At 38.9% G+C, this 13,415-nt stretch overlaps 1 protein-coding gene across 2 annotated transcripts in view; it reads right to left on the reverse strand.

Moving 5' to 3' along the window:
* Nucleotides 1–13,415, reverse strand: part of apc2 (APC regulator of WNT signaling pathway 2) — a 65,892-nt gene that overhangs the window by 45,356 nt on the left and 7,121 nt on the right. For both annotated transcript variants that reach the window (XM_037769699.1, XM_037769698.1), the window contains exon 2: nt 2,748–2,909. In XM_037769699.1, coding sequence (XP_037625627.1) covers nt 2,748–2,888 — 141 coding nt within the window. In that variant the 5' untranslated portion in view covers nt 2,889–2,909. The remainder of the gene's footprint in view (nt 1–2,747; nt 2,910–13,415) is intronic.

Genomic DNA, 13,415 nt, shown 5'->3' on the forward strand with positions numbered 1-13,415 from the left:
TAGTTTGTGTTGGAGTCTGAGTCTGAACAGCGGAGACACATGGGACATCGACCCGCAATGATTTGTACATGTAAGAAGTTACAAACAGTCCCTTTAACATGATTACGTAAATCATCTTTCAGAGAATTCTCCTCACCGGTAAGAATAAATACTAAATTCCTTCTCTGCATTTGAATTCAACTTCATAATTTTGCATAAAAACAGTCACCTTTAAAGGTTTGTACCTATGAAGAATATCAGAATCAGTTTTTTAAAAACCCACCATCTGTGATTTGTCTGTATTTGAAGAATGTTAACTCCTCCTCGGGACATTAAAAGCCCCAAATTCCCAGAAACAGTACTGAAGACATGTCCTGTGTGGTCTGTCTCCACACTCACATGAACACCAATCAGTCAGAACTAGAAAAACTTCATTCCTGTAGTCTTTTCTCTGACTGTTGTGGGTTAAATCTTGTCAATAAAATGGAGTAAAATGACCTCTAGTTCCTTTTAAATCTTATTTCAACAATAATAAAATCATCAAAACAGCAAAAAAAGACAAAAAAAAACATAGTCAGAAAAAAATTGATTTCACAATCCATCAGCTGCAGATAAAATCTGACTTCTTCATCCCAGACAAAAATAAACAGAAGTCATTCCTTCATGTCCACGAGCTTCTTCCTCCTGATCAGAACTCTGTCATGCCTGTTATGTCCAGACGGATGTCCTCCTGCAGACTCACCTGCTGCAGGTGAACCGTGTCTAGTTGACGGACGTCCTGATTCTGATAAAACCAGCTGAGTTCAGTATGATAATCCAGCTGCTGTCAGCATCTGGACACGTGAGTGTGTGCGTGTAGTCACATGCATGTGTGCACGTACATGTGTGTTTATGTGCGTGCAGCTGATGGGATTTATGTGCAGCAGGCTTTGGGTCTTAGCCTGATTTCACAGGTTTCTCTCTATCTCTGTCTCGCTTTATTTCTATGTATTATTTTCCTACAAATGTAGTTCATTTCAGATTCAGTCCAGAGTTTAAAGTTTTGTTCAACTTTGAAGAGAAAGTGAGTTAAAATGTCTCTAAAATATAAATATGATTTTTCTCCGGCGAGCTAAAGGGTTAAATATTATTACAAATTAATGTTTTTTTTCACAGTTTTTCATATACTTTCATGATCAGAAAAACAAAGAATTTAAAGATTCGGATCATTTTTATAAACAAATGCATTTGAAGGAACCTTCATTCCAGTACGGAGAGGACATAGATACATACATATACATAGATATTTTATATTTTAAAGTTAAAATAAACTCACTTTCTACAGTGTACATCATATTAAAGGACCATTTCAGCGTTTTTTTTGTTTGTCAATTTAACACAAATTAATACTGAAATGATTCGTCAATGGACAGAAACACCATTAATCATTTAAAGGGACTATTTGTAACTTTCAGAAATGCTTCTTAACAGCGACACCTACGGCCGTGAAATCAACGAAAGTCAGCATCGGGCTCGCGCTTGCTCGCTCTAAATATACCTGAACGAGCACCGCTCAAAACAGTGAGGCGACACACGTCAGCTAAAACCACAATATCACTCTATATATCAGCTGCTTGGCAGTAATGTTAGCTGACCAGACGAAGGTCTCTCCATGAACATGATTTAGATCTGATCCTAGTGTTGGCTTTTCCTGCCTAAGAGCAGAGGAGACACCGGCACCCGGTCGGTAACGAGAAGACAACGTAACTCTCTGCAGAGCTCCATCACCTCACAAGACACGGGAAACCTCTGTTGGTCTGGAGGAGCTGCAGCAGTTATTTCTGCACAAACGTCCACTGTACATTCACTAGATATTCTCAGAGCTAAACTAACTCTTCTGCAGTGTGTAGTGAGCGCGCGTTCACGTCTAGAGGTGAAGCGAGTACGCGAGAACGCGCGCTGTCTGAGTGAAGGCGAGCAGGCAGAGGAGGAGGGTACAGCGGCTACACGCGAACTCATTATTTACCACTTTTCTTTGTCTATGGTAATAAACTGAATATTTTGGACTGTTAGTTTGACAAAACCATATAGTTATAAGTCCCATCCCTTCCATGATAGTGGATGGAATATGGGCCAAACTAAAAAGTCAAAGTAAACGTCAAATACATTTTTCACAAAGATGGTTTCTGTCATTTTAGGTAATTCTTATCACGCTGATGTATGTTCAAGTGTCAATTTTTCTAAGTTTGGATTTAATTCGTTATTTGATACTATAAAAAGGGGGTGAGACGTCATGATTGACAGCTGTGATTGACAACTGTGAGTCTCTCTCTCTAACAAGCTGCAGCCATGCTCAGGGACCACAATACCGTGGCTTCAGCCCCCCGATCACTACTATCACTATCCAGGATATTTTGGCTTCACTTTTGTACAGTGGGGGGGAGTGGAGACACATGGTCCATCTATATATACAGTCTGTGGTCAAAACCAACCATCAGTGTCTTGATTGATTTCCTTTCACTTCAATTCTATTAATATCAATCTTCAAAGACTTAACGGTCTGCAGAGAGATGTAGTTTCATAGGTATTTTATGTTTGACAATATCATTTTCACAGCATAGCTACTGAAACAGTTGACCTGCAGGTAAAGCATCAGTCTAAAAGCTGATGGGGGATTTGGAGAAGCTCTCAGCAGGAATGTAAAGTAAACATGCTGTAAAACATTAAAATGAGACCAGCGGTTTGGTCCTTTGATTCTGTGATGGTATTGTTGCAGCATCCATACTGACCTTCATCCCAGTGGTCTCGGTCTCCAGTTTGGACAGGTGGTTGGAGTTGTCCTCCAGCTCCCTCCTCAGGTGAGAGTTCTCCTTACGGAGCGCCTCCACCTGGTGGGCCAGCTGGTCGTAGGAAGCCACAGCGTTGGCCATCTTCACACTGTGCAGCGCCCCCTGCAGGAACACAGAGGAGGAGGAGGAGGAGGAGGAAGAGGAGGAGGAGGAACGGTTTTAGTCTGAGTGATGAGAGACTGGTGGCAGGTTTTACAAAGCTGCTTCACATTCCCTGGCCCCTGTTCAGACCTGGTATTAACATGCGTCCTCAGTGATCGGATCACAAGTGGACAGCTCTAAGTACAGGTGTGAACACAGTCAGGATGCATTGACCACATATGACCACATTCCTTTAGTAGTGTTTAGTGAATGTGTCCGGGGCCACATTAAGGACCGCCTACTCAACTGATGTCCTGCTGGGATCCATGGGTCTCCGCACTCCTCATGTGAATAGACGGGCAGACGTGAGAGCTTGTCTGCCTCCCGGGTTGGAAAATGTAGGATATTACTACCGACATTCATGTATATTAGCTAATACTGCTGTATTAGCCGTGTGTTTTCTACGTGTTTATTTGAATATAGAGCGGGGAAGTGAGATCGGATCACAAGTGGCCATTGAAGACGGAGACGCATTCTAATGCCAGGTGTGAATGAGACGTACTAAAAGCTGTCCACTTGTGGTCGGATCACTCAGGATGCATGTTAATGCCAGGTGTGAACAGGGCCAAAGGTTTCAAACTTGTTACGACCAGACAATCAGCATCTTACAGGACACCCTGATGGAGTTTTAATGTGAAGCAACAGCAGGAAATGATGAGTTTGCATCAGCGGCATCTCAACACGCCACTCAAGAAGTCACAAGCTTCTCACATTCAGTCTGCTTTGAAAAACATATTGATTCACTTATAAATTACTTATTTATTCAGTTCATTGTTCAGCCTATAAAATATTGATCACAAATAAGAGCCCAGAGTGCAGATTGTTCCTTTAAAGTCTGTAAAAAACAACAGTCACTGCAATTGATGGCAGGTAGATGACTCTGAACTACAAATTAAAGTTTTGCAGATATCATCAGTTCATTAAAGTGATTTTTGCTGCATTTTTGTCAAAAAGGAAAAGAAACAGACAAAAAAATACAGTCTGGATGAAGCACTGAATAGAGAAACGTTTGGTATGATAATTTACAATGATATGTATCATACTATATGTTTTAACAAAAACAGATTGACAGTAACAGCATGCAGAAATACTGAGTATGTTTTGCAATTCTCAGTTTTTTTTTTGAATTTTCACATTCATTTAATACTTTTACTTTTTCTTATAAAGTTTGGGGGGAAAAGCAATTAACACTAAAATAAATAAATAAATAAATAATCTTTTTGTGTAAGCAGATTTCTACAAAACTGAACTAAAGAAAAATAAATGAGAACATCCAAACAAAGACCTCATCTACAGTTTTGTCGCATTTCAAAATAATAAGTTGTATTATTATTGATGATGATTGTTATTATTAAAGATGAGCAGTAGCTGACTGTGTGAATAAACAGATGTTTATCCAGAGAGACGAGAGGAGAGTTTCAGTTCATTCTGTCTGAGCTGTTTCACACACAGAAAAAACACCTTCCACCAAACCCTATTCAGATAAAACCCATTTTAGACTGTTAATCAACGTTTGTGTGTTTTATTCTTCTATCTTTCTGCTTCGTTTGTTGTGTTCATGTTCAGAGGGGAAACAAGATCTCCTCTTCCTCCTCATCCTCATCAGATGGCTTACAGGGAGCATCTAATAATCTGTCATGTCAGTTTTGGTTTGGCTCGATGTTTTTCAGTCTGTTAGATAACATGTTATCTAAGTTTCTCCTGCGGCTATTTTCCAACCTCCACTCATCTGATCCTGAATCAGTCTGATAACACAAACACTTTCCACTCATTACTCTGCTTTTCATCTTTCTGCACATTGTTTCTGTAGGACTGCTGAAAAAACCCTGTATTATAAATTAGTTTATTTAACCTCTTTAGAAACATCACAAGATTAAGATCAATGTTAAATGTTTTTTAGACACGTGTTACTTGTTGCTGTGTATTGTATTCTTCTGTGTTGCATGTTTTAATTAGTACCCAATAATGCTTCATAATAACATTATTGGCTGTTGAAGCGAACATAATGCCATATAGGCTAGATCAAGTTTTTATTAAGGCTGCGATAACGCATTAACACAAATTCATTTTAAAGCCATTAATTTCTTTAACGCATTAACGCAATATACTCAATAGGTTCAGTTTTAAAGCTAGAGTGAAGATACTGGTATCATATGAAACTAGATGACATAAGGAATCCATTGGTACCAACCATGTTATACTAGCTTGTCGTGAAGGAGGCTAAATAACGCTCCAAACTTATGCAATATTTTGGCAAGGAAAAACTGGCATGTCTATTTTCAAAGGGGTCCTTTGACCTCTGACCTCCAGATCAGTGAATGTAAATGGGTTCTATGGGTACCCACGAGTCTCCCCTTTACAGACATGCCCACTTTATGATAATCACATGCAGTTTGGGGCAAGTCATAGTCAAGTCAGCACACTGACACACTGACAGCTGTTGTTGCCTGTTGGGCTGCAGTTTGCCATGTTATGATTGGAGCATATTGTTTTATGTTAAATGCAGTACCTGTGAGGGTTTCTGGATCAATATCTGTCATTGTTTTGTGTTGTTAATTGATTTCCAATAATAAATATAAACATACATTTGCATAAAACAAATATATTTGCCCACTCCCATGTTGATAAGAGGATTAAATACTTGACAAATCTCTGTAATGATTAGGTGACATTGCACTTTCCTACCACAAGGTGTCAGTAATGGTTTTGTTGTTAGACCTGCGACGGTCTGTTGAAGTACGGAAACAAGGACGGAAAAGGTTAGGAAAACGCGACATGAATGTTCAGTGGTCAGGTTGGTAAATAAAAGTATCTGAGGTGAACCGGACAAGAGACTCCGTTCATTGATGAAATACAATGAACAAAACAATCTCCTTTTAAGGTACATTTTGAACAGATAAAAAACGTGCGATTAATTTGCGATTAATCGTGATTAACTATTTTAATTGTTTGACAGCCCCGGTTTTTATTAATATAACGAGGAAACATTTTGAACTTGACAAACATAAACTGACAACATACTTCATTTGTTTTATACGATATCTAAAGTACGATGAATGTTTTTATGGTTGCGTTCTGAACTCAAAGTTCTTGGATAAGATTCAGAGAGTAGTTTTGGTCATGTGCATAATAACTTTATCTTCAGATAAACTTTAGGTTGTATTCCTGTACAGAATGAGGTCTGTGGATTTTGTCTTCCATCACTTACACATTATGGAGAGATCTTTTAATGTCTACTATGAACAGGAGGAATTATTACAGCAAGCAAAACCAGTTTCAGGTTTGAACCATCATTTTCCCTGAACTGACTAGAATATTTTAGCAGACAGGGTTGCATGTTGTCTTTACTGATTTTAATATTTGCTGTTCAATACTGCTGTGCATGCTTATATCCTATTTTAATAACTGTTTTAATGTTATATCGTTCTTTAGGATGACTGTAATATCTGTTCAGTGACTACACAGTTGAGAGAAACGTGCACCAATAGACCAAATGAATAAAGTGATCAATAATTAAACCTCAGATAGAGTCTGTGGTCACAGTGAGGTCATTACTTTGGGGTCAGAGCTGCACATGCTCAGTGAGCTCTTTAAAGCAGCTCACGTGACTGAATCCAACTGTGACCTTCACTGCAGAGACGACGATTCAGAGAGCTCCCACCAACGTGTGGAGAGGAAGAGACTCTGCTCTTTGTTTGTTTGTTTTTAGAGAGTAAATCAAATCAAATGACTGTGTTCGTTGTTATTCAGATGATTTTGTCTCTCTGTCGTCAGGTTTTTGTGCTCTCAGTGCAGCAGATCTGAAGTCAGCAGGCGGTCAGTGCAGCAAATGTCACTGCTTCACTATGAGGAACCTGATCCAGACTGTCATTTAATGTGGATTTACTGGACGGGTTCTCAGGTTGCAGGACGGACTGCAGAGGACTGTATAGGACAGGAATAATCTTGTTTAATTCTCATTATTTATATAATTTTATCAAAATGATGTGATGAAATATGAGACAAACTAAATCCTTATTTTACCACAATGCAGCTTTGTAAAGGTCCTTAATTTATCAGGGGATTGCGAATGCTCAGGTTCAGGCAAGATCGGAAAATAATGTGTATAAATCAAACTTTTATTTAAGTACCAGTATTAAGTACCTGTATGTGCCTGTGTGGTCTATTGCTACCAGGCGGCAACCTCTGGGTCTGAAAAGTGAAGCCAATGCTGAAGTGCCTTAAACCTGCATTCTTTCTAACAGCCAGCAGGGGGCGACTCCTCTGGTTGCAAAAAGAAGTCTGATTGTATAGAAGTCTATGAGAAAATGACCCTACTTCTCACTTGATTTATTACCTCAGTAAACATTGTAATCATGAGTTTATGGTCTCAATCTCTATTTTCAAGTCTTCTTCAATACAGCATGATGTTCATTTAGTAAATGATGGTCCCATTTAGAGTCAGATAGACCATAAAGCAGGGGATGCTTTAGGGGCGGGGCTACCTTGTGATTGACAGGTCGCTACCACGGCGTTGTCCGGTCTGGGAGTTGTCTGTGTTTTCGTCCTAGAACTAACATTTTCACAGTGTGTTTTCACTTCATGAAAGGTAATTGTAACATTTTGGTTGCCTGAAAATGTCTTATTTAGTGTTCAATTGTACTTAGGTCCTCCTTCTCGTGTCACTTCTTGTTGCAAAAAAACAAGATGGCGACCCCGAGGCTTCAAAATGTCAGTCCACAAACGTCACCGTGACTATGTCCACTTCTTATATACGGTACAGTTTATGATTACTATTCACTATTACTGCTCACTGAGTTTCAAGCCCAAACACAGACACATACCGACACTTTATCTGATTCTAACTTCCGGTTTGTAAGAGTGACGAGTCAGCTCGTTCTACTGCTGCTGATGAAAACAACAAACATGTATGATAAAAACCAGACAGCCCAGGAGCTCAACACAGTAGCTATAGCCATTATATGTAGAAAAACAATCGAACAGCCCATTCATCTTACACATACCAATGAAAAGGTTTAGACTAGACGTCTTCACATGTCCAAAGTTTGGAACCCAATCTAAAACTGACCCATGAAAAGTTGAACCAGACATGCATCAATTTACTGGCAGAAAAAAAAGAAAAGAAAACAAAAGAACGGACACCAGGATAATTAGAGCCCAGAACCCAGAGGCAGGACAGAGAGAACAACACACCAGCAGAACCATCACGTTTCAACAGTTAACCAGCAGAAACGCATATTCACACTCCAAGAACGTGTTTCTCCTGTGATGACAACATGTTCTTATCCCATCCTTTTCACGTACTGACACTTCGTCAGACCCCTCGGCGTCACTTTTCAGACAGCAGTAAACACGTGCTTCAAGTTGTGAATTAAACAAAAACACTCTCTTAGGTTGAGGCAACAAAACTACTTAGTTAGGTTTAGGAAACAACTACATGGTTGGGCTTAAAATTACTAAGTTTGTACCGTGAAAATGACACTGAATGTTGTGAACACGGGACACGAATGAACAGCTGATTGTAACAGCATATTGTGTCCATTACTCCCCCCCATGTCATAAACTCTGATATGATTGTGACACATCACGTCACTCTGTCATGAATCACTTCACTCACTCTAATGCAAATATTCCAATCAAAATGTTCTGAAGTAATATGCTTATGACCACAACGTGTTTTTCAACACTGTTATGATAACTTCTGTTGTGATTTATTCAGAGCTTTCTGCCAATGATGCATAAGGAGCAATATGTTCATTATTTTAAAGTTGAAGCACTTACTGAAAGTCAAGGTCAAACGCTTTGGACTGGCAAGTTTAATTGTCTGGATTTATGAGGACAATTACATTAAGTATAAATGCTGTCAAGTTGAGTCCAAATTCAATTTGAATAAAATGACCCTCTGTTTAAAGGTTTATAATCTAACATGATTCAAATTGAAATGCGTTTCTGTTTATCACTATGAAACAGATCTTAAGTATTTAGGTTGAAAACGCTTAGAATACAAATAGTTCCAATGGCTAAGAGTACAAATGTTAGTAACCATACGCTTAATTACATTTGTCGATTACGATTAATTGTTACAATTAAGAGGGGGTCCTTGGAAAAATGTTCCCCCTGTAAGGGGTCCTTGGTCCCAAAATGTTTGAGAACCCCTGGATTGAAAACCAGACAGCACATATGGAAACATATTTTCTAGGAGACAGTGTCGTTAGGCTGAGGACAGTTTTACTTTAAAGGGCTGTTTATGCTTAAATTAGGGGTTACATCAATGAGGGTCCTCACGATTACAGGAGAATAAATGAGTGTGTGTAGGTCCCCTTCATACTGCACACCTCAGCTGGTGTGTGTGTGTGTGTGTGTGTGTGTGTGTGTGTGTGTGCGTGTGTTTGTGTGTGTGTGTGTGTGATGTCGGGGTTTCTCATCAAACACCTGTTCTGACATATTGATGTTCTGTGTTACCATGGTAACAGGCCCCCACCCCCCCACCATCGCCATAGTGACACATTGAGTTATGTCTCTTTCTGCCTCTCACACACACACACACACACACGCACACACACACACACACACACAGCTCACTGCTGCAGTCGCTGGCAAAGCATGCTGGGTAAGAAAATGTGGGCGCTCCCAGGAGGATAACGAATCAGACGGAGACTTAACACGAGCGTCAACGGAGCCTGTTAACGGTGCAGTTACTATGACAACGACCACTCTGAAGCGTGTGACCCCGATATGAGACGACAGCGAGAAGAGATGAAACAGCAAGAGAAAGAAAGACAGAGAATCAATCCATCTGCAGGGAAGTACATTTACTCAAGTACTGTACTCGAGTACAATTTTGAGGTATTTGTACTTTGAGTATTTCCATTTTCTCCTTCCTCCACTACATTTTGGATGTAAATATTGTACGTTTCACTGCACTACATTTATCAGTTTTAGTTACTGTGCAGATTCAGATTAATAATACAAATATAATAACTATTAAATGATGATGTTATTATTATATATTAAGATAAAACTTTAATGATCCCCGGAGGGAAATTCACAAACTACCCAGCAGTATATAAAGTAATTACAATGAGTGCCACATTTACCAGCAACATTAAAGTGATGAACACATAAAGCATCAATAATTATAAACTATAATGGGCCATTCTGCATAATGAGTACTTTTGGTACTGTATGTATATTTTGATGCTAATACTTTTGTACTTTCACTCATAAAAATTATAATGCAGGACTTTTACTTGTAACAGCGTAATTCTAAACTGTAGTATTACTACTTTTACAAAAGGTTCTGAGTACTTCTTCTGCTTCTGAAAGCAGTGAGAGAAACCTGAATAACTACAGAGAAAGATGGAAGATGATTTAAAAGATGAATCATTTTGATTTTTAGTCAAATTTCTACTCATTTAAGATCCAAACAGTCACAGCAATAAGGAATAAAGATGGAAATCAATCGGCTGATATTAGCTTGTCTCCATGAGACAGTTTTACACTGTAAAATGTTATGTTCAGTTTGTATCTGGGTCACAATAAAAAAAGAAAAAAACGAATCCACTCTCTAAGCATAAAAAAAACAACTGAAAAAGAATGACATGAAGAATAAATTTGAAGATTGAAAAACACATCAGAACGCAAAAAAAAATTGACATGAAATAAAAAAAAAAATTGAATGCCTGTGCGTTATTTTTCAGTGGAAATTATTTCAGTTTCAATATGACTTTTTACAATAGAGGTGTTTCAATGTTTCCTTTTTCAGGACAGGTTTTTTTTTTTTCTTTCATTGCCATTTTTTCAATTCACTGTATAGCTCCATAATCTAAAAGGATCTGTATCAAGATTGTAGTTTATGATTATCAGCCGATATATCGGATATCGCTCAACAGCACCTGACTCAAACATATCAGTGCTAATGCACACGTCCACCTCAATGGTTGATGTCACCAATACAGTCAAATGTTTACAATGTTTACGTTCTACATCTCATTTGTCAGCAGTTTAACGCCTCTAATTTCTTTAACACATTAATGCAACTTGCAATTTTTAGGTTGTAGCGGGCTCAGTTTTAAATAGAGTGAAGATACTGGCATGCTTGTCGCAAAGGAAGTTAAATAATGCTCCAAACTTGTGCTAAATTTTTGGCAAGGAAAAACTGTCATTGCGATTTTCACAGGGGTCCCTTGACCTCTGACCTCCAGATCAGTGAATGTAAATGGGTTCTAAGGGTACCCACGAGTCTCCCCTTTACAGACATGCCCACTTTATGATAATCACATGCAGTTTGGGGCAAGTCATAGTCAAGTCAGCACACTGACACACTGACAGCTGTTGTTGCCTGTTGGGCTGCAGTTTGCTATGTTATGATTTGAGCATATTGTTTTATGCTAAATGCAGTACCTGTGAGGGTTTCTGGACAATATTTGCCATTGTTTCGTTTTGTTAATTGAGTTCCAATAATAAATATAAACATACATTTGCATAAAGGAAGCATATTTGTCCACTCCCATGTTGATAAGAGTATTACATACTTGACAAATCTCCCTTTATAAGATACATTTTAAACAGATACAATTTCTTGATTAAATAAATATTTGAATCGATTGACAGACTTAATAAAAAAAATCTACTGTAAGACTGAGACAGATGTGAATGTAAATGGGTTCTATGGGTACCCACGAGTACCCATAGAACACTCTGTAGATACTGATCATATATTGTGTGATTTAAATGATTAATTTATAAGTATTTCTTTGTGAAGTCAGATTTTCAGATAACTCTCTTAATAATAAATGTTCACATATTAAATGTGCATTATGTATCTGAACAAAGAGAGTGTCGATCACTCCCACCCCCACCTACCCCACCCCCACATCCTTCCCAGCCTGCATCTCTCTCTACCCCCGTGGGGACCGTCTGGTTACCGTGGCAACCGCATCCTCCAGGCAGAGGGTGAGAGGAGGAGGAAGAGGAGGAGAAAATGGCGTCGGTGTGGAGAGCTAATGCAGTCAAACAACCAGATACGTCTCTAAAAACAGTCTTCTCCTCTCAGTGTGTTTCAGGGTTTTAAAAGATCTTCAGTTTTTACGCTATAATATTAAACCAGGATGAGAGTGTAATTTAATCTGGCGCGTCAGACTGAGAGGAGACACTCCCTGAGACAATAAAAGCATTTCCTCTAACAGGCACTGCCCTCCGGATGCTAAAAGCTAAGCTAACGAGTCAAGTCAAGTCAATTTGATTTATATAGTGCCAAATCACAACGAATCACAACGAATGATGCTGAAAGCAAGAAGCTGCCTCTAGTGTCTCATCCACAACCAACAGTGAATGTATCTACTAACAAGTATTGTGTGTGTATCAAAGCCTGATATCTCTTCTTCCTCTGTGCCATAGAGCTTAATTATGGTCCAACAACTACTAAAAACACATCAGTGAGCCACACTGTGTCACTGGCTGACATGTTCCGTCATACCCATAAAAACACACACTGTAGTTTATTCTGACTCAATCCCACATACACCGTCCTGCTGTCACAAATACTCACCTACAGCACCACACGTGGATTCATCTTCCACTGAAAATAGTCCCCAACAAATTCACTATTTCCTCCTGTTTGCTTGATTAAAAACTACAATAACCAGCTGTTTTAGCAAATTACTGAGTCTTTTTTAAACATGAAACTATATATTTGTGGTTTTACAGATGTGCTTCTTCAGTAGGAACCAATGAGCTTGGAGCTGAGAGCCACAGACAGGAAGTCAAGTGGAAATATTGAAAGACAGACTGGCATGTGGTTGGTTTGGGTCTTTTTATGGGATTTGTTGCTAATAAGAAAAATATAGAACAACACCAGACTGATCCTTGACTAAATGTGACAAAAAATCTTGTGGAAAATGATTCACCGTCATCTCATCCTCCGAAAACCTGAACTAAAACTGTTAGTTGTGGCGGACATTGTCAAAAATAGAAAATGGTACTTTGAGTGCGATCACCATGATATTAAGATTTGTGGGGAGGAGATGGGTGGATGATGGATGAAGCTTTTACTGCAGCACATTCAACAGGCTTCATTCACCGCAACAACAAACTGTCAAGTCATCAGAGTGATTCAGCGCTCACACTTCCTGTCTGAAAACACATGGCTAAGCTGTTGTTTTTGTTGCTGTTGTTGACATGATGAAATATGAAATATGCTGCTTCTGTCTCTGTGACATCAGGCCGACCGACCCCACCGGAGAAATGTAAAACTATTGTCGGTTCATTATGAAACTGTGGGGGGCATAATTGACGGGAAACAGCTGATCAATGAGAGCATGACCTCCAGAGGGTCGGACTCATACATGGATTCAGATGTCCCAAATCATAAATATAAATATGATGTAATGGAACTTCCTGCTGTTTCTGCCCCTATGTTATAAATTATGATGATAGTGAAGATGATAGAAGTTGAGTTGATTAACT

The sequence above is a fragment of the Sebastes umbrosus genome, chromosome 5 (genome assembly GCF_015220745.1).
Source record: "Sebastes umbrosus isolate fSebUmb1 chromosome 5, fSebUmb1.pri, whole genome shotgun sequence".
Taxonomy (NCBI): domain Eukaryota; kingdom Metazoa; phylum Chordata; class Actinopteri; order Perciformes; family Sebastidae; genus Sebastes; species Sebastes umbrosus.